The 26,249-nt window shown below is 39.4% G+C and overlaps 1 protein-coding gene across 4 annotated transcripts in view; it reads right to left on the reverse strand.

Moving 5' to 3' along the window:
• The window catches only part of nav1b (neuron navigator 1b), a 142,499-nt gene that overhangs the window by 108,720 nt on the left and 7,530 nt on the right, over window positions 1-26,249 (reverse strand). For 3 of the 4 annotated variants that reach the window (XM_062997504.1, XM_062997503.1, XM_062997502.1), the window contains exon 1: window positions 5,718-6,732. The exons of the other annotated variant lie outside the window; for it this stretch is intronic. In XM_062997504.1, the coding sequence (XP_062853574.1) occupies window positions 5,718-6,360 (643 nt within the window). In that variant the 5' untranslated portion in view covers window positions 6,361-6,732. Of the gene's footprint in view, window positions 1-5,717; window positions 6,733-26,249 lie in introns of those variants that run through there. 4 annotated transcript variants of the gene reach the window in all.

A 26,249-nucleotide genomic window follows, 5' to 3' on the forward strand; every position in this document is an offset into this window, starting at 1 on the left:
ATTCAGGTCTTTGTAACAAGAATCTCATGTATTGCTTCCCACTTTTATCAAGAAAAAGTCAGCCATAGTCTGGTAGGTGTAGTGCACAACTACTCTCTAAAATTGCCTGGCTAACAGTCAAGCATATGGAGCCACATGTAGCTACAGGCTCTTATTAAATTTCTGTCTTCGTCTCTCAATCTCAACTGAACTCATTGTCCTTCAGCAGATATTTTCAATAAGGATTTCTGCATGTGTTTAGATACCAGACCAGCTGCAGTGTGATGGAACATAGCAGCTGTGTGCACAGAAAAAAAAGTGTAATTCTCTATTCAGTGCTGTTCAAGTCAGTCCTATGACCAGAGAAAATATGATGTTTCCTCTGGCATTTTGGAAAAAGATAACAAAAGATTAATTTATGTCCAAAAAGATGCCCACGAATAAACTACAATTATGACCCAGAGCCATAAAATTTTAAATGCTATAAGAATTTGCATGTTTTTTACTTGTTTATTTACTTATTTATAGTTCATAAATTTTTCTCCCAATTTAGCCATTTCCACTTCCCTATTATGCCACTTTCGCTACCCCCACAACAGCCAAGGAGAACCATAGACCCCCTCCAACCACCCCTCCCTTAGACGTAGCCAATTTCTCAGATACAGATTCAAGTTCCAGAGCTCTCAGTGGTAAGCTTGTATATTGAAAATGTTTAAATTATTCTTAACAGTGGAAAAAGAGACACAATGCAACACTGGATTCAGTTAACATTTTCCAGTGCCAAGCATCTCCCCAAATATTTTGTTCTAGACCTCTTGTCAGTCTTATCTTTTTAACTGAGACATATTTTGGACCGGTTGTCCCAAACAGTGAGAGCCAAATGTTTAATACAATGTATTTCATTATAAATCATAATCAGCATGAAAATGTATTTACAATTTCCACCGAATCAAGTGCTCAAAAAAACATGATGAAACAGAAGCTTATTCAAGTTACCAAATTCTTTTTTTTTTCCAAATATGCACATTTTTACCCACATTTAGGCAGATTATGTGATTTGTAATGTAAAAAAACATTTAAAAAAAACCAAAAAAAAAAAAAAACCCCATGACCTCCACTGTATTTGGCAGTCTAAATTGACTAATAACGACTGATGTGAACAATTAATCAATGTATTTGATCAAAAGACATGAGAAGTACAGTTGTCACAGCGTTCTTTCCCTGAACTACATTATTTTACTGTTGTAAACATTACTTGTAGGCTGGTAGATTTTTTTAGTAAGACTCAGTGAATTTGTAATTTTTCTTTTGAATTTCTTGGTGATGTAATTCCACTGTATTTGGCAGCCTAGATTTATTAATAATGACTGATGTGGACAATTAATCAATGTATTTAATCAAGAGACATGAAAAGTACAGTTGTTAATGTGTTATAATTAATACCTGATGTACAATCAGACCATATTATAGTAAATACAAAATTTTAAAGGGTTCCCAAACTTTTCACTGCTTCCTTTCCCTGAACTACATTATTTTGCTGTTGTAAACATTACTTGTAGGCTGGTAGATTTTTTCAGTAAGACTCAGTTAGTATGTAATGTTTCTTTTGAATCCCTTGGTGATGTAATTTCACTGCATTTGGCAGCCTATATTGATTAATAATGACTGATGTGCACAATCAATCAATGTATTTAATCAAGAGACATGAGAAGTACAGTTGTTAATGTGTTATAATTAATACCTGATGTACAATCGGACCACATTTTATAATGAATACAACATTTTAAAAAGTTTCCAAGCTTTTCCTTGCTTTTTCTCCCTAAACTACATTATTTTACTGCTGTAAACATTATTTTAGGCTGTTTTTTTCAGTCAGACTCAGTTAGTATGTAATGTTTCCTTTGAATCTCTTGGTAATATAATAGCCCTACATACTGATCGTCATTGGAAGAGCTTCATCTTCCCTAAATCAATGTGTTGAATCCAGGCCAGAGTTTACTCTCTTTAGCCAGTCATCAGTTGAATGAGCAAGGGCCTTAAAAACTTCTCACTAAATGAATGCAAAGAGGAAGCTGCAAAAGGAACTGGCCTTTAAAAACAACGCAGATTTTTAATATCTATTTTTAATAAGAACATACTCTGATGGGCTGTCAGTTTATCATGGTTATTTGTACATGGCAGCAAAGTATAGAAATTACCCAATGTTCTAGAACAAAAAGATTTTCAATATGCTCAGTAACTTCTGGGTACATTATGTTGTGGGAGAAAGCTCAGTGATGCCGGTTTCCTAGGTACCATTACCTTGTATCTTTACATATAGTGTATATCTATATTAATATTCATATTACTGTATAATTGTGCTTTTTTCTGAAATACACTAACTAATACACTAACTAACAGTCAATTACAGGAAAAGGACCACTGAGCACAACAAAGCACATATGATTTGACACTGACATTGTCATTTTTGGCATTTACCAGACACTTTTACAGTACTGATAGTACTGATAGTACTATTTTGTCTAAGCATTTGAGGGTTATGGACCTTGCTCAAGGGCCCAACAGTGGCAACCTGGCAGTGGTGGGGCTTGAACCAGCAGCCTTTTGATTACCAGTCCAGTACCTTAACCACTAGGCTACAACTGCTCTTTGATTGGTAGACCATTCTCAGCACAAAAGTGACACTGACATATGGTACAGAATTAACCAAAACATCACAGTTTTATCCCCAGGTTCGCTCTGTGCTAATTCTAACCAACTGCACTTGTACTTTGCACTTTAGTGATGAGTGACCACTTGTCTGAAGTGCCCTTTTTTCACTGCATGGTTCCCTACGTTTTTAAGTCTGTTATCCTACATTCAGAGATTGTTTCCACTGCCAAGTGACCTTTACTGTACCCTAATACCCATGTTAAATTTGGTTACCTTTCTTTACCAGCAACCAAGCAGACCAAAGCAAATATATTACTAAAGCAGGAAACAGTGCAGATGGTTGATTAGTCAAACATATGGGACAGTGGAAGCCTAGTGGGTAGAGCTTTGAGCTCTCTATTGAAAGGTTGAGAGTTTGAATCCCAGCTCTGACATGCAGCCACTGTTGGGCCCTTGAGCAAGGACGTTAACCCTTTCAGCTGACCCTGCGCTCTGATCCGGGCTTCCAGACAAGCTGGGATATGCGAAGAAAGCATTTTGTTGTACTGTACTCCTGTATATGTATGACAAGTTAAGGCATTCTGTTCTATTCTATTATTGCCACAGAAGTGAAACAATACAAGTACCATATTTAAAACCCAACTGCAACAGCAGTGCTGTGAAAAACATAAAACTTTAACGTGGCTGACGTAAATTAAACACCACAACAACCTTAGTGGGGCAACTGGGTTCCTACTGTTATTGTTTACAATTTGTGTTTAAAATGGGATGTCCAACAATCTCATGTTCAGGTGTTTAAATACTTTTAGCCACATAATGTACCTACACTTAACAGAGATATTAGCACTGATATAATTTAACTGCACCGAAAAATCACAAAAATTCAACTCTTTGAGCCTGGTGAAACAATGGCTAACGTTTGAGGGGGAGCTGTCCTTTGGTGGAAACCGGGGTGAAAGATTTACATTTATTCACATGTATATCAATTAACAGATGCTTTAAAAAAGAGCCCAACAATGGCAGCCTAACAATAGTGGTGCTTGAACCAGCAACCTTCTAATTACCAGTCAAGACTTTTAACCATTGAGCTTTACATTACATTTACATTTTTAACATTTAGCAGACGCTTTTATTCAAAGCGACTTACAGTACTGTGACAGTATACTGTGTAAGCAACTTAGCAACTTTTCAATTACTAGTCCAGTACCTTAACCGCTAGGCTACAACTGCCCGAGCTACCAATACCACTGTACGATATTTCAACTGTTTAAATATGGAATGAAGAACAAGGCACTGATGCTGCAGTTAGATTTTCTGCCTGAAGGGTTATAAATTAATGTACAGTACATACACTGATCAGCCATAACATTAAAACCACCTCCTTGTTTCTACACTCACTGTCCATTTTATCAGCTCCACTTACCATATAGAAGCACTTTGTAGTTCTACAATTACTGACTGTAGTTCATCTGTTTCTCTGCATGCTTTGTTAACCTCCTTTTATGCTGTACTTCAATGGTCAGGACCACTACAGAGTAGGTATTATTTGGGTGGTGGATCATTCTCAGCACTGCAGTGACACTGACACAGAGGATAAGACTAGATAAGACACAGCAGTGCTGCTGGAGTTTTTGAACACCTCACTGTCACTGCTGGACTGAGAATAGTCCACCAACCAAAGATATACAGCCAACAGTGCCCCGTGGGCAGCGTCCTGTGACCACTGATGAAGATCTCAAAGATGACCAACTCAAACAGCAGCAATAGATAAGTGATCGTCTCTGACTTTACATCTACAAGGTGGACCAACTAGGTAGGAGTGTCTAATAGAGTGGACAGTGAGTGGACACGGTTTTTAAAAACTCCAGAAGCGCTGCTGTGTCTGATCCACTCATACCAGCACAACACACACTAACACACCACCACCACCATATCAGTGTCACTGCAGTGCTGAGAAAGATCCATCACCTAAATGTGGGGGTCCTGACCATTGAAGAACAGGGTGAAAGCAGGCTAAAAAAAGTATGTAGAGAAACAGATGGACTACAGTCAGTAATTGTAGAACTACAAAGTGCTTCTATATGGTAAGTGACGCAGATTAAATGGACAGTGAGTGTAGAAACAAGGAGGTGGTTTTAATGTTATGGCTGATCAGTGTATACATGAAAATGCTATTGAAAATGCAGATTATTCATTTTCTAAACAACTGCCTTTTGGCAGACAAACAATGAACAGAACAGAACAAGAACAATGTGATTAGAGTATGCTTTTTGTCCATGTTTAGGCTATCCTTGACCATAAAGTGAAATAAAACCCATTAATATCACTACATATCCAAACAGACAACCACACTGATTAGCATCCAGATGCTTGACTGTCTTCTTAACACTCCCTACACACAGGTGAGGATGCTTTATTTAATAATGGCTGTGAATAGACAATTCTAGGTAGAAATCAGGCAACACTGCAAGCTAAAAATGCATTTTTAGTATGGCATGGTTTATTAAACTCAGCTGTCTGTCCATTCCCTGATAGCAGCCATTACCTCATTACAGCTCAGAGTGGAGCGATAGCAGTTCAGAAAATCAGCACATGCACCCACCCACCTACACGCATACACACTAGCACTGCAGTATGCAGACAACAGAAAAGCAGATCAGTATCGTTAAAACCACTTCTACATTCACTATAATGCCATGATTTACACTTCTTTTTACACATTTTACACAAGAGAGACTGAAAATACATAAATAAATTGACTAGCTTTGTAACTGCAGTGAGAACAATGCCCTGCCGTGAACAGCTAGTTGCATCCTTCACATAATGGCTACAGGATTTACGGCATCCAGTGACAACCACAACTCTCCAAGGGCAAAACTCGTGAATAGTGGTACAAGGTCAGAACTTCAAAGTTTTAGTCAGTCCAGACCACGCTGTGTTTCCTTTCTGATAGCACCACAGGCTATATTAGGCAGATTTTCCAGCTAAAGTGGGTGTGATCGGTTTCTACAAAGGTTTGATGGATAAATTTCCGAGGTCTGCTAACATCACAAAGATTTCAAACAAATACACCATGCTGTACTCACCAAGCACCTGACTGAAGAGTAATTGCTCCAGATCACCAAGAACTGTGACTACCAGCTCTGGGTCCACTTTTAGGAATGGCTTATCACCACCTTCTTCGTTCTGGCCTTTGGCCTCAGAATCTCCCTGACCCCCTGATGTAGTCTTCTTCCCAGCCGCTTTTGCCTTGCTAGAAAGGATGTCATCGTCCGACTTGCTATCATCTGCAGCTTTGCTAATGGGCTTCACTTCTGCATAAGGACCACGAGGGATGCGACTCTGAACCTTCCCCAGGGCTCCAGGAGCTGCAAGTGGGGTAAAGGGTTTAGGTTTGCCCTGAAACAACGAATGTTCCGACTTGGACAGGTTCCGGGAGAGCTGGACACTGCCGGGTCCACCTACTCCTACTCCTCCGCTTGTGGGTTTCGGCTTGCTGGTCTTCAGCTGGCTTGTGCTGGCCTTGCTCATGTCGTCGCACCACTTGGGCTCGTAGAGCTGCATCTTCTTCTCAGCATCTGTCAGCACAGCAAGGTTAGTTAGGGACCTTTGCTTGCGCAGGTTGGTTGGGACGGGGATGCGTCCCTCCGTGCTACCTGTGCGGTAGACCTTAAGCTCACTTCGTGCCACATTCTGTGGCACTCCTGACTTGACCCTCTTGGCAGCCATGTCTGCAACTTTGCCCTCGTTTCTGGCTGTACACTGAGCTAGTCGTGGTCTGCTAACCCGGTCTCTTACGCTGCCCTCAAACCTCTCCCATTATGGGAGAGCATTTAGAGCAGATTTAGCCAAGAGAGGATGTAAGAGAAGAGGTAGAATCCACAAGCGCTCCACAGGATCAGCTCTTTCTTTCCTCCTCCCTCCCCGAGAAGGAAGGAAGAAAATGCTAATTCTGTCTCCTCCTCGCCTCTTCCTCCCTATTCCTTCCTGCCTGCCAGCTATTTCACTGCTGCCCTGGCTCTGTCTTTCTTTTTCTCTCGCTGCTGTCTTTCTCTTTCCCTCATTTCTCTCCTCCCTTCACACAGACCCTCTTGCCTCCGAACCACGCAGCAACCGAGTGACAGCAGCGGCAGACGCAACAACAATCCCTCCCTCTTTTCTTTTCTCACCCTCCCCCTCCTGCAGTCCTCCCCCTCGCTCTTACTAGGTAACATTTACCGATGCATCACTCAGTCTGAGCTGAACGTGTGAGAAAAAAGAGGGCAATCACAAAGCACAAGCATTGTTTTGAGCCTTGCTTGACTAAAGAGCATCACTAAATACATTTGCAAACAATTGCTTTCAGATCCTTTGTTCCTCATTCCCTTCCCCCACAGGACATGCAAAGTCATTAAATTCACACTTCTGTAATAGGTGCTGGTCAATTGTGGGATAAAAATTCAAATACAGTTTTAAATATAGCTAGCAAAAATAGAAAAATTTAAAATACTGAAATATGGTATTGCATTGTTTTTGTAACTATATTTAGTTCAGTTTTTTTCTTTTTGGCTCATTACTTTGTACTTTTGGTGTACACTGTACAATCATCATTATCTGTTTAATATTTCTAATATTCCTATATGTCTCCTCATTTCACTTATCTGGTCACTTCTGCACTTTAACTGTAATATATGTAAATAATCTCTATCTTGCACTTCTGGTTAGATGCTACTGCATTTCGTTGGCTTTGTACTTGTACTCTGCACAATGACAATAAAGTTGAATCTAATCTAATCTAATCTGAACATTATTCTCCTAGTTCTATCAATAATGTTAATAGTTTTTGCTTTAAAATTTTTAGCAAGCAAGATGTTTTGTTTTAATAGTGTTTTATTTCTTGTCCTCTTCCATTTAGACCCTTTGAAGGAACCCCTTGACTAAGATTGATCCATGAACATTGTTACTTCAGTCGTCTTCTGCAACCCAGGCCGAGTGACAGTTGGTCACTCTGATGTCAGATGGCACATTGTGACGTGTTGTGTTTCATTTCTTAAAGATTTAGTGTGTGTATGTTAATTTGAGCAGCACAGTGGCTTGATGAGTAGCACTGTCACCTCACAGCAAGAAGGTCTGTGAATTTATGTGTGGAGTAGGCATCATCTCCTCGTGTCCATGTGGGTTTCCTCCCACAGTCCAAAATAAATGCAAGTTAGGTTAATTACATTTACATTTTCGGCATGTTAAGGGTTAAGGGCCTTGCCTAAGGGCAGTGGTGTATAAAGTACCTGAAGTCCATACTTGATTAAAAGTACAAGTATCTTACCAGAAATGTACTTTGATAGAAGTAAAAGTCACCTTTTAAAATATTACTTGAGTAAAAGTCTAAAAGTATCTGATGTTTAATGTACCTAAGTATTAAAAGTATCTGATATTAAATGTACTTAAGTATTAAAAGTAGAAGTAAAAGTAAATGCTGTTAGTATAAACTGAAGTGGTCAGAATTTGAAAAATATGAAGAAAATCCACGTCTTCACAACATAAGAATTTATAGAATTAAATACATTTTATTCCTTTATCTGAACATGATTTGTGCCAAATTATGATTATAATCAGCTGTTGACATCACCTGTTTGAAAACACATAATTATTATTATTTTTTTAACCTTATTACTAGCCCTAAATTGCCCTGTTCCAACTTTTTTGGAATGTCATAGCTTAAAATGTATGTTTATGTATGTTAAGAGTTTAAATGAAGTTAACCAGACAAAACATGAAATATTTTGGGTTACGATGGAATAAGAGTCGATGTACAGTAAATGTAAGAAACACTGCATTCATTTCATTTGCATTTTCTATACTGTCCCATTTTTTTTTTATTTGAGTAGTACAGTACATTCAAGTCATAGATATACAGTATATTAACTCAAAAGTTTAACAAAACGTGTGGCATTTTTAACCCTTTAATGTTCTGCTCAACTATTAGTTTAAATCGAAATATTTGGGTAAAAATAAGCTGTATTTAAATCATCTTGTTTGGGTCGTATCTACTCCCTGATTGGAATGTTTTAAACTAATAAATATTGGTATTCTTATTTTAAGAAAACATCGTTTCTAACTTTAAGCAGCAGCTGAAAAATCATCCATGAAAAGTTGGAAACGTTAAAAACTAGGAAAAGCAAAGAAATATATATTTTTTAACACAATTTTCTTGTTGAGACATTAAAGGGTTAAAGACGTGCATTTTCCTGAACACCATGAATGTTTCCTCTGCCGGTGTAATACAGAAATTAGATGAATAAATATTAGTCGGCAGGTGAGTTTTTATAAATGGACATTTCTTCATGAGTTTTGCACTGAATTAATTCCAAACAAATTTAGTGAAACGTTATATCTGTGATTCAAATGTAATCAAAAATGTAAGCTAGATATCTGAACAATGTTAATGTTAATATAATGAAATAAAAAAACAATGGTGCAGGGAATTTACTTTGTTAATCGTTAACTTACATCAGCGTGTTAATTAAACGGGGAGCTTCTGATACGCCGATATTTTCGTATCTTTGGGTGAACGACGCGCTTCACTTTGTTTGCACATGCGCATTAATGTGTGTAACCGCCGAACTAACTTTCAAGCGCAGATTCGCCAAACCTGCTGCAGTCTGTCACACATCTCACATCATTTAGCTTATTTATTATTATCATTTTGTAGTAACGAGTAACGAATATGCATACGTCAAATGTATCGGAGTAAAAGTACACAATTTCTTTAGAAAATGTAGTGGAGTAAAAGTGAAAGTTGCCAAAAAATTTTATACTCCAGTAAAGTACAGATACTCCACAAAACTACTTAATAAACTACATAGTAAATACTTATAGTCTTCATGTATCTTTTTGGAGTGTAGTGTCCTCTTTTTGAAACTGAAGTCCTAACAATGTGCTGGTAAGAATTCCATTGTACTTTTTCATATATGGCAACTTAAAAAAAAGGTTTGGTAAAGGTTAGCCTGGTTTAGGCAGACTGGCTGTAGGCTTGTATTTTCTCAAGTACCTCATGATGTACTCAAGTGAGTTTCGTCCTTTCAGTATGATTAGGTCTTTAGTCTCTTTGTGTGGTCTAGCAAAAGAGACTAAGACTATTTAACCTTGTAAAGTAATGAAGACTTACAAATGTGATTCACAAATGTATTACATAGATATTTATTTATTAGGATTTTAACGTCATGTTTTACACTTTGGTTACATTCATGACAGGGCAGGTAGTTACTGGTTACACAAGATTCATCAGTTCAAGTCTTTTAATGTCGAACACAATCATGGACAATTTTGTATCTCCAATTCACCTCACCTGCATGTCTTTGGACTGTGGGAGGTAACCAGAGCTCCCGGAGGAAACCCACACAGACACGGGGAGAACATGCAAACTCCACACTAGGACTCGAACCCAGGACCTTCTTGCTGTGAGACGACAGTGCTACACAGTGCTGCCGCCATTACGTAGATATTGACTATGAGCAAATTAAACAATTAAAATAGTAAGGTGTTACATTAGATTGAAGCTGCTTTTACAATAGAACTGAATATTAGTACGTTTTGAATCTCAGTTTTTATTTGATATTAATACTTCAGATTTTTATAGATTAAGTGAAAAGGTTATATATTTGAACTATGTATTGTAAAAAACAAACATACAAACCATAAAATAGATTTAAGGGCTAAAGACTTTTGATAGATAGATAGATAGATAGATAGATAGATAGATAGATAGATAGATAGATAGATAGATAGATAGATAGATAGATAGATAGATAGATAGATAGATAGATAGATAGATAGATAGATAGATAGATAGATAGATAGATAGATAGATAGACAGATTCAACTTTATTGTCATTGCTCAGTACAGGTACAAGGCAACAAAATGCAGTTGGCATCTACCAGAAGTGCAAATAGTAGCATTGTGCAAAGAAAACAGAGAATATCAGTAAACCTACACATCGTTGAGTAATATTAATATATAATTACAACTATAGCTATTAACATATATGGAATTATATCTATATACATAGTACTATATACTGTACATAATAGCAATAATAACAAGCATATGAAAAAAAAGGGAATCGTTAGGTGTATATTATAATAATAACAGTAATAATAATAAAAGATTAGTTAGGTATGTACTATATAAACAGTAATAATAATAAAAGATGTGTAAATAGATAACTATACAACTATATATAAGACACTGCTAAATAACTATAACTATACATATATATGTATGACAGTCGTGTAAAGTACAGGTGCAAATGATAAATAATAATAATAATAATAATAATACTAATAATTTGGAAGTCTAATGCAGCTAGATTCTAAAAGCACCTATAAAAGGAAAGGTAGAATATAATGTAACTGACCAAGCAAGATTTTAGCTCTTGGCTCAGATATTTCATTCTCAGAAATGGGCTTGTTGGAGCCCACACAAGCAAATAGCCCAGATTGTCCAATATCACTTTAGTGAAATGCTCACTGGGCAAAAGCCCACATCACTTAATGGCTGTAATGTACAAAGCCAATACAAGCCGCAGTACATAAAATAATATAGATTATTAAAACTTTACTCAGTAAAACTCATTCATTTCTAGTCACTAGTTATTATACTATTTAGCACCATTTACAACTCATTCGCTCAGATCTTTCATTATCTATTTATGTAACAGCAAGGTATTTTGGGACAATCCCTAAGCTCATCCTTCATAACAGTCCATATCTCAGTGGAATACTCCACCATGCTCTACTGGAAAAGCCATCTCCATAGCAACCAGGCTCCCGGCATCACAACAGGCATTAAGGCTTCAGATCCCAGCACTCCACACAGCACAAAGCACCGTGAAGTAGCCGACAAAGGGCTTCAAATGTAGATGCGGCTTTTCTTTTTTTCTACCCTGAATGCCCTAGTTCCTTGTCATGGCCTGGTCAAGACCTAAAAGTCATTAGAATGAGGACTCATTCTCATTCTTAAAATGCCTGAGACAACTGACCTGTTTAGCACAATGTCTACAGAAACGCTTTAACGCTCTCCCACTGAGACTCTGTATACTCGGCGGACCCCATGCTGGGCACCAAATTATCCTGGGATAACTCTAAACTCACGCAAACTATTTGAAGTCGCCGTGGGCTAACCGGAAGCTAATAAGAATGGCCTCTTTTGTCTTTCTTTATCACAAGTGGGCTGGCTATGCTATTGGCTACTCCTGATGACATCACAGAGTAAACGGCACACTTCCTGTAGAGCGCACCACAGGAAGAACGGCTATTGAATTACCCAAAGGATACAGAGTGTTTTGTTTTGACATTAAATATAAAATCATCTCTGTCCAACAGGAAGGCTGATGGGTAAAATCAAGGTTTTCTCAGGTTATATAATATGACATGACATTTAGAATGCCTTTATTTGTGATATACACATATACAGACGTACAGTACAACTAAATTCTTTCTTTGCAGATCCCAGCTTGTTTGGAGGGTCAGCCATTGTGCGGCGCCCCTGAAGCAGAGAGGGTTAAGGGCCCTTCTCAGGGGCCCAACAGTTGCTGCATGGCAAAGCTGCGATTCGAACTTTCAACCTTTCAGTTGATAGTCAAAGCTCTACCCACTAGGCTACCACTGTCCCTTTATATTTAATGGTATGTTATGTATACTTTTAAGCCACATGTATAGCCAACATTTGCAACTACTTTCCCCAGATGAAACTCTATAGTCTCACAGCTGGCCCTGTGAGATGATAAACAATGGTGGTGCAGCAGGTCTTGTGGGTACTGTACAGCAGGGGTTTTTAACCTGGCACGACATTACAAGATTTTTTTTTACTTTTACAACTAAAGCAATTGATTTTTTACACACAGGAGACATATTTGATTAGTCTCGCTGACCACGCACAAATGCACGTTTAATGTTATCCAGTTCAGTATGAAAATAGGGCTAACAGTGAAGATAAATTGATGACAAAAACAATGACTGCTGTTATAGGATGTGTGTGTGTGTCTTTAAGAGAGGTGTATAGTGGGAGATGCTCTGTTCACAGTATCGCTATAAGTGAGTCAGGAGTCGATTCGTATGACATTTTTCTGCCTCTCCGTTTTTACTGTTATTAATGAATGCTGCTGTTTTAAATAAACACCAGCTACTCCAGAACATTTTGTGCGACTCGCTTTCCTTACTGGTCAGAGGCCTAATTAAACTGGATATTACCACAGAGCGGCAGCCAAGTCAGACTCGTTCTGCCCGTGGAACTAAAAGTTAGCTCACCTGAGTTTTCTGTCAGTCAAAGCAAAGTATCCTGAACCAGCAAACTTAATTATATTATTTTAGCTTGTCAACAGCTTTCGCAATGGTTTCTGTGTGAGGGTTGATGGGGCGAGGGGGCGGGGGGTTTACAAGTTCGAGGTTGACACACGGAAGGGGGCGCATATCCAAAAAGGTTGAAAACCCCTGCTGTCCTGAGGACCAGAGCCTGGTATGTTTTCCCCAATGTCCACATAAAGTATGGACAAAAGTATTGGGACACACCTTCCAACTATTGAATTTATGTGTTTGAGCCACAACAATCGCTAACAGATATAATAAATCAAGTATATAAAGAAAACTAAATGATTCAAACTCTGTAGCAACAGTTTAGGGAAGGGCCTTTCCTGTTCCAGCATGACTTTCCCCCTGTACACAAGGTCAAAGCAAGGTCTTTAAAGATATGAAGACAAGCTTGGTTGAAAGACCTCCAGTGACCTGCACAGAGCCCTGGCATCAGATCCTCTGAACAGTTTTGGAATAAACTGGAACATCAACTGAGGTTTTCTTAACCAACATCAGTACCCAGCCATACAAATGCTCTCTTGACTGAATGGGCACAAATTCCCATAGACATACACACTGTTCCCATAGACATACTTCACTGTTTTGAGAGTCACTGTTATGAGAGGCACAAGTCTTTGAAGACTTGTGCCTCTCATAACAGTGACTCTCAAAACAGTGGCTGCTGTTATAGCTGGAAAGATCTCAACATTTGCTTTTGAAATGGGATGTCCAACAAGCTCATGATCAGGTGTTCAAATACTTTTGGCCATATAGTGTAGGTGGTCTCTAAGTGCTACTGGTTCCATACCAGTAAGTGGATTGGTTTTTCTATTTGTATTAATGTTGACACATTACTAGGTAACTTTAATGGCCTGCACTGAACTGGAACATCAACTGAGGCTTTCTTGACCAACATCAGTGCCCAGCCATACAAAGGCTCTTTTGACTGAATGGGCACAAATTCACATAGACATACTTCAAAGACTTGTGAGAAGCCTTCTCATAAGAGTGGATGTTGTTATATCTGAAAAGATCTCATTTGGGTCACTCTTTAATACTATTTGCTTTTGAAATGGGATGTTTAGGTGTCCAAATACTTTTGGCCATATAGTGTAGGTGTTTTTTAAGTGCTACTGGTTATATACCAGTAAGTGGATTGGTTTTTCTTCATGTATTAATGTAAGCACATTACTAGGTAACTATAATGGCCTGCACTGAACTGGAACATCAACTGAGGCTTTCTTGACCAACATCAGTGCCCAGCCATACAAAGGCTCTTTTGACTGAATGGGCACAAATTCCCATAGACGTACTTCAAAGACTTGTGAGAAGCCTTCTAATTAGACTGGATGTTGTTATATCTGAAAATATCTCATTTGGGTCACTCTTTAATACTATTTGTTTTCGATATGTGATGTCCAAATACTTTTGGCCATATAGTGTAGGTGGGCTACTGGTTCCATACCAGTAAGTGGATTGGCTTTTCTAAATGTTTTAATATAAGCACACTACAGGGTAATTGAATAATCTAGAACTGTACATAAGAATGCAGTCAGCGCTGGTTGATGTGACCACCCTTTCTTCAGGGAGGTTTCCCCACATCTGGAGTCCATTGTTAGGCCATGCTTGGCCAGCAGCACAGCTGTTTGTAGACACGTGAGCATCCCAAGGCTGTTGCTGCTCTGTTTTTGTTATTAGAGCATGGAAAAAATTACTAAACATGACATAAAAAAACAAAACAACAGCTTGATCCACTTGTGTATAGAAAAGGAAATCCTTAATGTGTGTATGAGTGTGCGTATGAGTGTGCGTATGAGTGTGTGTGTGTGTGTGTTTGTCACAGATCCATTATCTTGATAAAAACACTTCTGCTTAATAAATCACTTGACACTGGAACTTAAACTTGAGATTTAGATCCATCACTTCACAAATGCTAACTGGATGCCTCCACAGTGTTTACTCTGCTGGAAACTTGTAAATACTAAACAATGGAGACTAACTCTGTGTAAGGATTTTTCCCCAAACAGCTGTCCAGGTACCCCCCAGGAAGTATGAATCAGCCCATTGGTTCACGTTTCCCGGATGGAACTCACAACTCAGGACATCCTTTAAAAGCAAAGGATTAAACTGTGGACTAGACTAGACGAGAACAGTTTTCTTTGGATCCCAACCCCAGACCCTGAGGGTCCAGTAGCAGAGGGTGTAACTGGATCCACCGATCTGATCCCAGTGCTTTAAAAGCTGGCATCTGTCACGGTTGACCCTGACGCTGTTGAAACCCCCACAGCTGCATCTCTCTAAGGAAAGTGACTAGAGATCAATGTTAGTCGCGGTCGGCTAGGATTGCTTGATGTTTACTCATGTGTCTCACAGATAATTAGAATGTTTGTGTTTATTATTTGAAATGTACAGTTTGAACTTCGGAACTTTTTCCATGCAGAGCATCCACTTAAGTCACACCCTTATTATGCCCAGGTGGTGTCTTCATTAAAGCAATGCTCAGAGCAATGTAAAGTACACATAATGAGCCCTGCCGGTAAAGTGTTCCACCAAAACTCTTATTGTTTAAGCAGCATTTATTACTTCATCTTTAGTAACCAATTTATATTGATCAGGATCAGTATACAGTAATCCCTCCTCGTTGCGTTCCAGAACCTCCCGCGAAAGGTGAAAATACGCGAAGTAAAAACCATGTGTTTATATGGTTATTTTCATAACCCGATTCCATCGGGTTTAGCATTTAGCATCTTGTCATTAAAACCAATGGATTGAGGTAGCACAGCACGCTAACATGTCAATATAACATCTCCCTTCATGTACCGATTACGGTTACATTTCCTGACAAGCCCGAACTTGCAAATAAAAACACTCTGTACAAGTTAAAAATCAGTAATATTTTATTTACGTTTGAAAAGAACTCCATTCGTTTGTCCGCACCATCAGCCATGTTTATTTTTCTGTGAGAGAAGAGCACTCGACCCGCAATGAATTCTGGGATTGCCTTGATCACTAAGGCAGCGTCGGATGCTCACTCGTTGAAATGTTGAAGGATTTGGAACAGCCTCCTTATCGGAAGCGCACAGGATGACGTGAAATGCGTCTATGTAGAGAGCTCCCTAGCTTTTCGAACACACCCCTTGTCTGCAGAAATCCGCGAACCAGCGAAAAATCCGCGATTTATATTTAGACATGCTTGCATATAAAATCCGCGATAGAGTGAAGCCGCAAAAGTCGAAGTGCGATATAGCGAGGGATTACTGTACAGTGGTACCTCCTAACTCGACGTCCCCTTAACTCTAAATCTTTGAAACTCGACGCCCTCTGTGGAGAAATTTGTACCCTTATACTCCACGTTTCCCTTAAATTCAACATGTTCAGCTTTTGTTTTTTTTGCATTTTTCCAATTTTCCTCCCAATCTAGTCGTATCCAATTACCCAATTGCATTACACTTCCACTCTACTGATGCTGATCCCTACTTCTGATTGAGGTGAGCGAGACTGTCACACGCCCCCTCTGACACGTGTGCATATTTTCACCCGCACGAGGCGAGTTCATATGCGGATCAGCTTTGTGTATGGAGAGCCACACCCTGTCCACATTATCCCTCATCAACGCGCCATCAACCAGCCAGTAAAGGTCATAATTGCATCAGTTATGAGGTCCCTATCCGGCTTCCCGCCCTGTATGAACAAGCCGATCGTTGTTCGTATAGCCACCCAGCCCAGCCCAGCCGGATGGCAGAGCTGAGTTTCGAACCGACGACTTCAAAATGTCAGCTCTGGTGTGCTAGCGTGTTTTACCGCTGCGCCACCTGAGCGCCCATGTTCAGATTTTTATTAAAAATGTATTTATTTAATTTTAAATTAACAATAAACAGCCAGAACAGGTTGTGCCGCTTCTCATGTAAATGTGCCTTTATAAAGGAATACGGTATTCTAAGATCAAACATCCCCACAATTAAGAAGCCTAAAGAAGCAATAAAGAAGTAAAGGTAAAGTGCAGATTTTATTGTATTTTTTATTGATTTTTAACTGTTTTTTAATTGTATTTCAGTGTTTTTATATTATATTTGTCTTATTTTCAGTGTATAAGTGTCAAAAACAACCCCATTATTTTACATAAGCCTAAAATATATGCAGTTCCATGGACCACGGAACACATTACCAGGTTTCCCATACATCCTTATGGGAAAAAATACCTTAAAACTCAACACCAGTCCCAGAACCAATTGACGCCAAGTTTTTTTTTTTTTTTTTTTGTATTTTACCCCTTTTTCTCCCACTTTTTTAGCAGATCCAATTTCTACCCGTCAATCATCCTCTCACTAATGCTGGTCCCTGCTCCTGATTGGGGAGGACAAGGCTGCTCCACGCCCCCTCCGAGACGTGCACAGCAATCGAACATCTTATCACCTACACTTGACGAGCGCAGTGTGGTACGGCGCTGTGCGTGGAGGGCCACACCCCCTACTGCACTCCTTCCCCATCTCTGTGCAGGCGCCACCAACCAGCCAGCAAAGGTCGTAATCGCACCAGTCTGAGAGAGAGTCCCCATCCGGCTTTAGTCCCGCCCCCTTATCTGAACAACCGGCCAATCGTTGTTCATGTAGCCACTCAGCCTTCAGCCGGCAAAGGCAGAGCTGGATTCGATACGATGTATTCGAGATCCAGCTTTGGTTACAGCGTGTGTTTTTACCGCTGCGCCACCTGAGCGGCTATTGATGCCGAGTTTTAAGGTGCCACTGTATACCAGAAACACTAGATGCAAATCAGAAATACACCATGTACTGTTGGTCGCACTGCATCACCCCCTTACATTATGTCATTCACGCACACATAATTTACAGCAATCAATCCGACTGGCTTGTTTTTGGTTGGTTAGGAGAATAAACATTAGAAAACATGCAAAAATCCTGGTGTTGTGAGGCACAGACGTTATGTCCTGTGCCACCTTGTTGTCTCACCCAGGAGAAGCATTAACTAAAGCACTTAGCACTAATGAGATTTGCTTTCTATTTTAGGCTATAGTTGGTCTCAACAAACATTTTCTTTTGATTCTAAAATGTCCACATTTGATTCTAAAAACTGTGTAAACATTAACATTAATGTTCCAGCCTTCATTAATAGAACTGTAAAATCAAAGTACAGAATACTAGTCTAAAACAGACCTTTGTGCAAATTCACCAAATGTGTAGGCAAATAAGAAGGGGTCGGTGGACTGCGCACACGTCGGAGGGAGCAAAATTACCCTCCTCCAGCAGCAGAGGACGAATTGACTAAATATAGATAATATAATGTATATATACAAAATAGCAAAAACAATCAGTCATTATTACATGATAAAGAAAATATTTTAAGGTGCCAGTTTCAGAGCAGAGGCTTTTTTGTATGACAACCTCTAAGCCCACTGTAAACAGTGTCGGCTGCGTTCCAGCCCTTTTTTATTAATCAAAGATCTGTTTTTTGTGGTTTGTGGTGATTTTCTTTCCAACCAAATGTCACTTCCATTTCCATGTGCTTTATGATCTTGGGACTTAAAGTTACTTAGTGGATAAATAGATTCTAGTAAAAATTTTGACTGAAAATCTATGATCTGCTTTCAGAGGTCTGTACAGTGCCACCCACCGAGGCACAGTGCCGCCCGGACAATATTAAAGGTTTTAACTGCACATCAATATTTTCCATTATTTTAATGAGCCTGTAATCCCTCCAAAATGCAAGCAAATGGGTGCTTTTAGAAAGCAAATGATTACGACAAATAGCATTCAGTCACCACAAATTGATAACATTAGTATATTGTAGCCTTTGGTCAGAAATAATTAGCTTTTAAAGCATTGTGCAATTGCACCTTTTCATTATCCTTCCAATTTTCCTACCAATGTAGTCACATCCAATTACCCTATTACCCTATTACAAAAGCAGTGAATAACACACGCCACCTCCAACACGTGCAGTAGCCGACTGCATCTTTTCACCCGCACGAGGCGAGTTCATATGCAGATCAGCTTTGTGTACGAAGAGCCACACCCTGATCAGCACTATTCCCCAACTCTGCGCAGGTGCCATCAATCAGCCAGCAGAGGTCGTAATTGCACCGGTTATGAGGAACCCTGGTCCGGCTCATCCCACCCTGATACAACGGCCAATAGTTGTCCATGTAGCCACCCAGCCCAACCAAATGGCAGAGCTGAGATTCGATACAATGTATTCCAAATCCCAGCTCTTGTGTGCTAGCGTGATTTACTGCCGCGCCACCTAAGCGGCCCACAAAGATATTTTTAAAAAGCAACTGATGAAGAAATAGCATTCATTCACCACAAATGAATAACATTAGTATTTTGCAGTGCAGTCTTTGTTGGCAATTACAGCTTCATCACACATTGAGTAGGAAACAATGAGGAAACAATTCATTTTTGGTCTATTTCTTCTCAGTAAAATGCTTTTACAACTGCCCGGTCACATTAGTACCAAAGAACAAAGGGAAAAAGAAAACGCAATGTATAAAATATTAATAACTTTACAAAAATATAGAAAAAAATGTGGTTCCACTTTAAAATAAGACTACCCTTATAAAGGTTTATAAATGGTTGAAATAATTTGTTTATTAAGGGTTATTAAGTAGGTTGTAAATGCCTTATAAGTCATTAATAAGCAGTTATAAAGCATAAATAGATAGAGCAACAGGAACATTATTTGCCAAATAGTGAACCTACATCATTGCCAAATAGTGAACCCACATCAATCTGTAATGACATCTTCCTCATGGTTAGCACAGGTATTGATTATAATGCTACCAGGTGCTAAGAACATGTACAAAGAACATGAAGAACATGAAGGTACTCTTGTAATCCTTGGGGTGGGGTGGCATCTTCTTTAAGACAGCATTCCAGGCAGTAAAATACACCCTAAATGTACTCGAATGGTCATCCTGGCTTGGCTCTCAATATCCGGATGGGCTTCTTTTATTTCTAATCAATACCTGTGCCAACCATGAGGAAGGTGTCAGATAGTATGCTGAAAATGTCAAGGTAAAAGTAAATATTGCTAAGACATTGTGAATTTAGTCATTTCATATGTTAATACGCCATGTTATTGTTAATGACTAAAAAGGCATCCTGTTGGTGGTTAAATGGTTAAACATGGTGGTTAAATGGTTAAACTTATTAACACGTGATGAAGCTGACAGGTTCAATGCTGACTGATAGAGAAGACAAAGCAAGAAAAGTATCTGACAAGATCTGAGGTTTAACATTACAGATTGATGTAGGTTCACTATTTGGCAATGATGTAGGTTCACTATTTGGCAAATAACGTTCCTGTTGCCCTTTCTATTTATGCTTTATAACTGCTTATTAATGACTTATAAGGTATTTACAACCTAATTAATAACCCTTAATCAACAAATTATTAACCATTTATAAACCCTTTATAAGGGTAGTCTTATTTTAAAGTGTTTGTATAGAATTTTTTTTTATTTTTTTATACTATGTTTTACCTCCATAATTCACTGTGAATATGGTGTTGTTGAAATTTTACACACGACACTTGATTCTCATCATCATTTTCATGGTTTACCACCGCTTTATCCTGGTCACAGTTGTGGTGGGTTTGGTTCCCGTGAAATCACTGGGCTTAATGCACTAATACACCCCAGGCTGCCAATCCTTAGTGCCCCCCAGATATAGCCAATCCTGTAAACTGGCTAATAGCGCTGCTGGGAATTTGGACCCTGTATCCCAGCAGTAGAGGACTAGTGTAATTTACCACTGCGCCATAATAATGCCAATGGTTAAAATGGCATGTTCAACAAGCTTTGGCCATATAGTGTATATAAAATGTAATATAGTGTTGATATTCTTTTTTTGTTCTTTAACACCCTTTTTGAAATGTGTTTTATTCACTGAGCCACAATTAAAAAAGAAAATAAATACATAAAGGTGTGAATAAAATGGTTGAAAACACATTACTGCCACAACACACTCATTTCTTCCAAGTTTATGTAAACGTTTGACTTTCCTGTATGTTTTTGACTTTCCTAAATGTCGTATAAGCTTGAAAATCACCCTCTGCTCTTTCAGTTTTCTTCAGCACATGCGTTCTATAAATCTGTCACCATTATTTAGTCTCAAAAATGTGTTCTGGGCATAAGCCATCTTATATGAAACTTCCAAGCTCTTGCAACACAGTCAGTGGTGACCTAGAAAAGCACTGAAGGAAAACACAGGAGTATTTTTTTGGCTATGGGAATGATTAATTGTATTACAAAATGACCCCATGCGTGTTGAAACACTGGGAAATAGCAATATATGATGGGAATGTGTGGGGTATTAAAAACAAATAGTAAATAAGTTTCCCCATGCTTTTCTAAGTCATCCATCAAGTCTACATCCATGTATATAGACAGAAGAAATGAATACATTTATAGCACAATGCAAAAACACTAGTTTTTGGTGATTTACTTCATAAAGCTAAGCTTTAGATATAATAAATTAAATTACAGACTAGTCCAGTAGAGTATTTTGCAATACAGTATATTGTATTAAATAAATCAAATCAAATTACACTGACGGGTGGCATGGTGGCGCAGTGGGTAGTGCTGTCTCCACACAGCAAGAAGTGCCTGGGTCCAAAAACATGCAGTCAGGCCAATTGGAGCTACTAAAATCTGCCTTAAGTGTAGACCAATCAGGCATAATATTATGACCACCTTCTTAATATTGTGTTGGCCCCACTTTTGCTGCCAAAACAGCCCTGCAACTGTGATGCACTGTGTATTCTGACACCTTTCTATCAGAACCAGCATGAAGTTCTTCAGCAATTTGAGATACACTAGCTCGTCTGTTTAATCGGGCCAGCCTTTGCTCCCCACGTGCGTCAATGAGCCTTGGCCGCCCATGACCCTGTCGCCGGTTTACCACTGTTTCTTCCTTGGACCACTTTTGATAGATACTGACCACTGCAGACCAGGAACACCCCACAAGAGCTGCTGTTTTGGAGATGCTCTGACCCAGTCGTCTAGCCATCACAATTTGGCCCTTGTCAACTCGCTTAAATCAGTACGCTTGCCCATTTTTCCTGCTTCTAACACATCAGCTTTAAGGATAAAATGTTCACTTGCTGCCTAATATATTCCAATATATATCAGGTGCCGTGATGAAGAGATAGTCAGTGTTATTCACTTCACCTGTCAGTGGTCATAATGTTATGCCTCTCTGGAGTGTTTTCCGCCTTTCACCCAATGAATGACCAGGATGAAGCTGTGGTAAACAGACAATAAATAAATAAATGAAATTACACTGCCACCCTTTTAATAAGGTCATGGCCACTAGATAAAATTCCCCATGGAGCTATCACATAAAATTATAATATCTATTCAACCATATACAAGACTCCATGCTCAGTAGTTTAGGATCTTGTGACCATGAATATATATTCCTTTTTCTCTACGTAGTCTTTAAAAGCAAAGAATGTCATCAAGAAAACTCTTTGCTGAGCTGCATTTTGCTACGTTACGTGCTAAAAAGTGTGCCAAAACAATAATGATATTTGTTTTACTAAGGGTACTTATCCTGCACACAACACTGCACTGCAGAATGAAGTTTGGAATTAAGCCAATCATACAGTTTAAATAAATATTCTGCTTTGTCCTGACAATCCCAGATGTCGAAGGCTCAATATTGCAAACTAATTTATTAATTCATTCTGACTATCCCTATGGGATTAATAAAGCTATCTATCTATCTGTCTGTCTGTCGGTCGGTCGGTCTGTCTGTCTGTCTGTCTGTCTGTCTGTCTGTCTGTCTGTCTGTCTGTCTGTCTGTCTGTCTGTCTGTCTGTCTGTCTGTCTGTCTGTCTGTCTGTCTGTCTGTCTGTCTGTCTGTCTGTCTCATTCATTCATTCATTCATTCATTCATTATCTATTTTTTTACCACCGGTTTATCCTGGTCATTGTCGCAATGGGCAAAAGGAAATACCCTGGACAGGTCTGTCACAGGGCAAGCACACAAAGACACACACACATCCCTAGGGAAATTCTCCAATAAACCTGATGACATGTCTTTGGACTGTGGGAGGACACCGGAGCTTCCGAAGGAAACCCACGCAGACACTGGGAGAACATGCAAACTCCACACAGAAAGGACCCGGACCACCCCACCTGGGATTAAACCCCAGGACCTTCTTGCTGTGACGCAAAAGTACTACCCACCGAGTTACCATGCCACCCAAATATTGCAATTATATTGTTATATTAGTTTTCTGAAACAACAGAATGCTGTTTAGGATGTGTTTAGTCAGCCAGCTTACTGCTAACAAAGCATGGTGTTTGTCACAGGTACAGGCAAGTGGAGAATTAGTATCAGATACTTATTTATTTATTAGGATTTTAACATCATGTTTTACACACTTTGGTTTAGGGATGTCCCGATCACGTTTTTTTGTTCCCGATCCCGATCCTGATAATTAATTTTGATCCCGATCCGATACCGAGTCTCAAACCGATACTTGTATTTTCTAGATATTGTCTAGATAAGAACTAGATAATACTGTTCACACAGTGCACACTTCAAGTACATTACAGTTATTCAAATTAATCCAATCTATATGTTTAACAACTGAATAGCTCTGCAGTGCTGTAGGAAAAAAATTGCCTGCATCCAAGCTATTGCTTAATGTTCTTTTATTTTTACAAAATAGTAAAAAAGTAAACAAAAAGGTTCTTTTTGAGGAAAATCAGCATCTCTGCCGTGTTAGCGGACAGCCGGTTCCTCTTCTCATCATATAATAATAAACTCGCTGTATTCGGCTGAGTGTTTATTTTTTAGGTGCCGTATCAAATTGGTAGTAATTGTAGATCGTTTGGTTAAATGATATCTGGTTTGTTTCTTATAAGGCACCATACTTGTATGCGTGTTGTAACTGTAACAAACTTTTCTGTGGTTGTATTGTGACAATGGTTTGATGGACGTTTCTACGCGAAGTGAGTGTGTATTCCACACAGCGGACATGCTGACGTAAAACAAAGGTTCGGGCTTAGGATCGGCCTTAGTAAAGCCGATACTGATCAGTTAAAAAATGCCTTGATCGGCCCCGATTCCGATCTTTTACTGCTGTCTTTCAGAATTTATGTCTTTGTCAAATGGAAAAATGTGTGAATGTTAGTGCTACAGTTAAAAAATATAATTTATCACTACTAGAATCAATCCTAAAAATACTTTCTTGTATTTAACAGTGACTAACCAATGGGTGTAACCAACTAAGAAATGATAGAAAGAAAACAGTCATTTCCGTTTCAATATACTGTACATGACTAATCAGCCAACTATTTTCAAACTTTGTGCAACTTTTGACCAAACACCATGTATCACTCCCATGTAGGCTGTTATCTGTTAGCCACTAAAAAGAAATGCTGGACTGTGTTTAAGCGGGTGTCTGGACAGCATTATCTGACAGTACATAGGAGATATAAGAGATATAAAGCAGTGTAGTCTGTTAGATTGCTCCAAAAGTGGGAGTCTAGCCTGAAACAACGTAAACATGAATCATGTCACCTGTAAACCTACAACCCCTAATAAGGAAAAGTTGGGACAGTATGGAAAATGCAAATTAAAAGACACACAGATAAATGCATGGATGTCCCTGGAGAAGACGTTGCCTTACTTTTCTGCATTTATGCTGCCATCACAGAAGTGTAAATTACCTTTGCAGAGGGCACTGACACAGCCCCATACCATGATAGACCCTGGCTTTTAAACATGTTGCTGATAACAGTCTGGATGGTCCTTTTTGTCTTTGGTCCGGAGCACATGGTGTCCATTTCTACCTTAAAAGATCTGAAATACTAATTCATCTGACCACAATACACATTTCCACTGTGTGATGATCCATCCCACATGCCTCTGAGCCCAGAGAACTCGACACTGCTTATGGACATGGTTAACATAAGGCTTCTTTTTTGCACAGTAAAGTTGTAGGTGGTAATTGTGAATGTAACTCTGTATAGTAGTGCCTGACAAAGGTTTGCCAAAGTAGTTCCTTGCCCATGTGGTTATATCAGCTATTGCTGAGTGGTGGTTCTTGATGCAGTGCCGTCTGAGGGATCAGAGATCATACAGTGTATCACAAAAGTGAGTACACCCCTCACATTTCTGCAAATATTTCATTATATCTTTTCATGGGACAACACTATAGACATGAAACTTGGATATAACTTAGAGTAGTCAGTGTACAGCTTGTATAGCAGTGTAGATTTACTGTCTTCTGAAAATAACTCAACACACAGCCATTAATGTCTAAATAGCTGGCAACATAAGTGAGTACACCCCACAGTGAACATGTCCAAATTGTGCCCAAATGTGTCGTTGTCCCTCCCTGGTGTCATGTGTCAAGGTCCCAGGTGTAAATGGGGAGCAGGGCTGTTAAATTTGGTGTTTTGGGTACAATTCTCTCATACTGGCCACTGGATATTCAACATGGCACCTCATGGCAAAGAACTCTCTGAGGATGTGAGAAATAGAATTGTTGCTCTCCACAAAGATGGCCTGGGCTATAAGAAGATTGCTAACACCCTGAAACTGAGCTACAGCATGGTGGCCAAGGTCATACAGCGGTTTTCCAGGACAGGTTCCACTCGGAACAGGCTTCGCCAGGGTCGACCAAAGAAGTTGAGTCCACGTGTTCGGCGTCATTTCCAGAGGTTGGCTTTAAAAAATAGACACATGAGTGCTGCCAGCATTGCTGCAGAGGTTGAAGACGTGGGAGGTCAGCCTGTCAGTGCTCAGACCATACGCCGCACACTGCATCAACTCGGTCTGCATGGTCGTCATCCCAGAAGGAAGCTGACGCACAAGAAAGCCCGCAAACAGTTTGCTGAAGACAAGCAGTCCAAGAACATGGATTACTGGAATGCCCTGTGGTCTGACGAGACCAAGATAAACTTGTTTGGCTCAGATGGTGTCCAGCATGTGTGGCGGCACCCTGGTGAGAAGTACCAAGACAACTGTATCTTGCCTACAGTCAAGCATGGTGGTGGTAGCATCATGGTCTTGGGCTGCATGAGTGTTGCTGGCACTGGGGAGCTGCAGTTCATTGAGGGAAACATGAATTCCAACATGTACTGTGACATTCTGAAACAGAGCATGATCCCCTCCCTTCGAAAACTGGGCCTCATGGCAGTTTTCCAACAGGATAACGACCCCAAACACAACCTCCAAGATGACAACTGCCTTGCTGAGGAAGCTGAAGGTAAAGGTGATGGACTAAACCCAATTGAGCACCTGTGGCGCATCCTCAAG

This window comes from Trichomycterus rosablanca, chromosome 6 (genome assembly GCF_030014385.1).
Source record: "Trichomycterus rosablanca isolate fTriRos1 chromosome 6, fTriRos1.hap1, whole genome shotgun sequence".
In the NCBI taxonomy this organism is placed as follows: domain Eukaryota; kingdom Metazoa; phylum Chordata; class Actinopteri; order Siluriformes; family Trichomycteridae; genus Trichomycterus; species Trichomycterus rosablanca.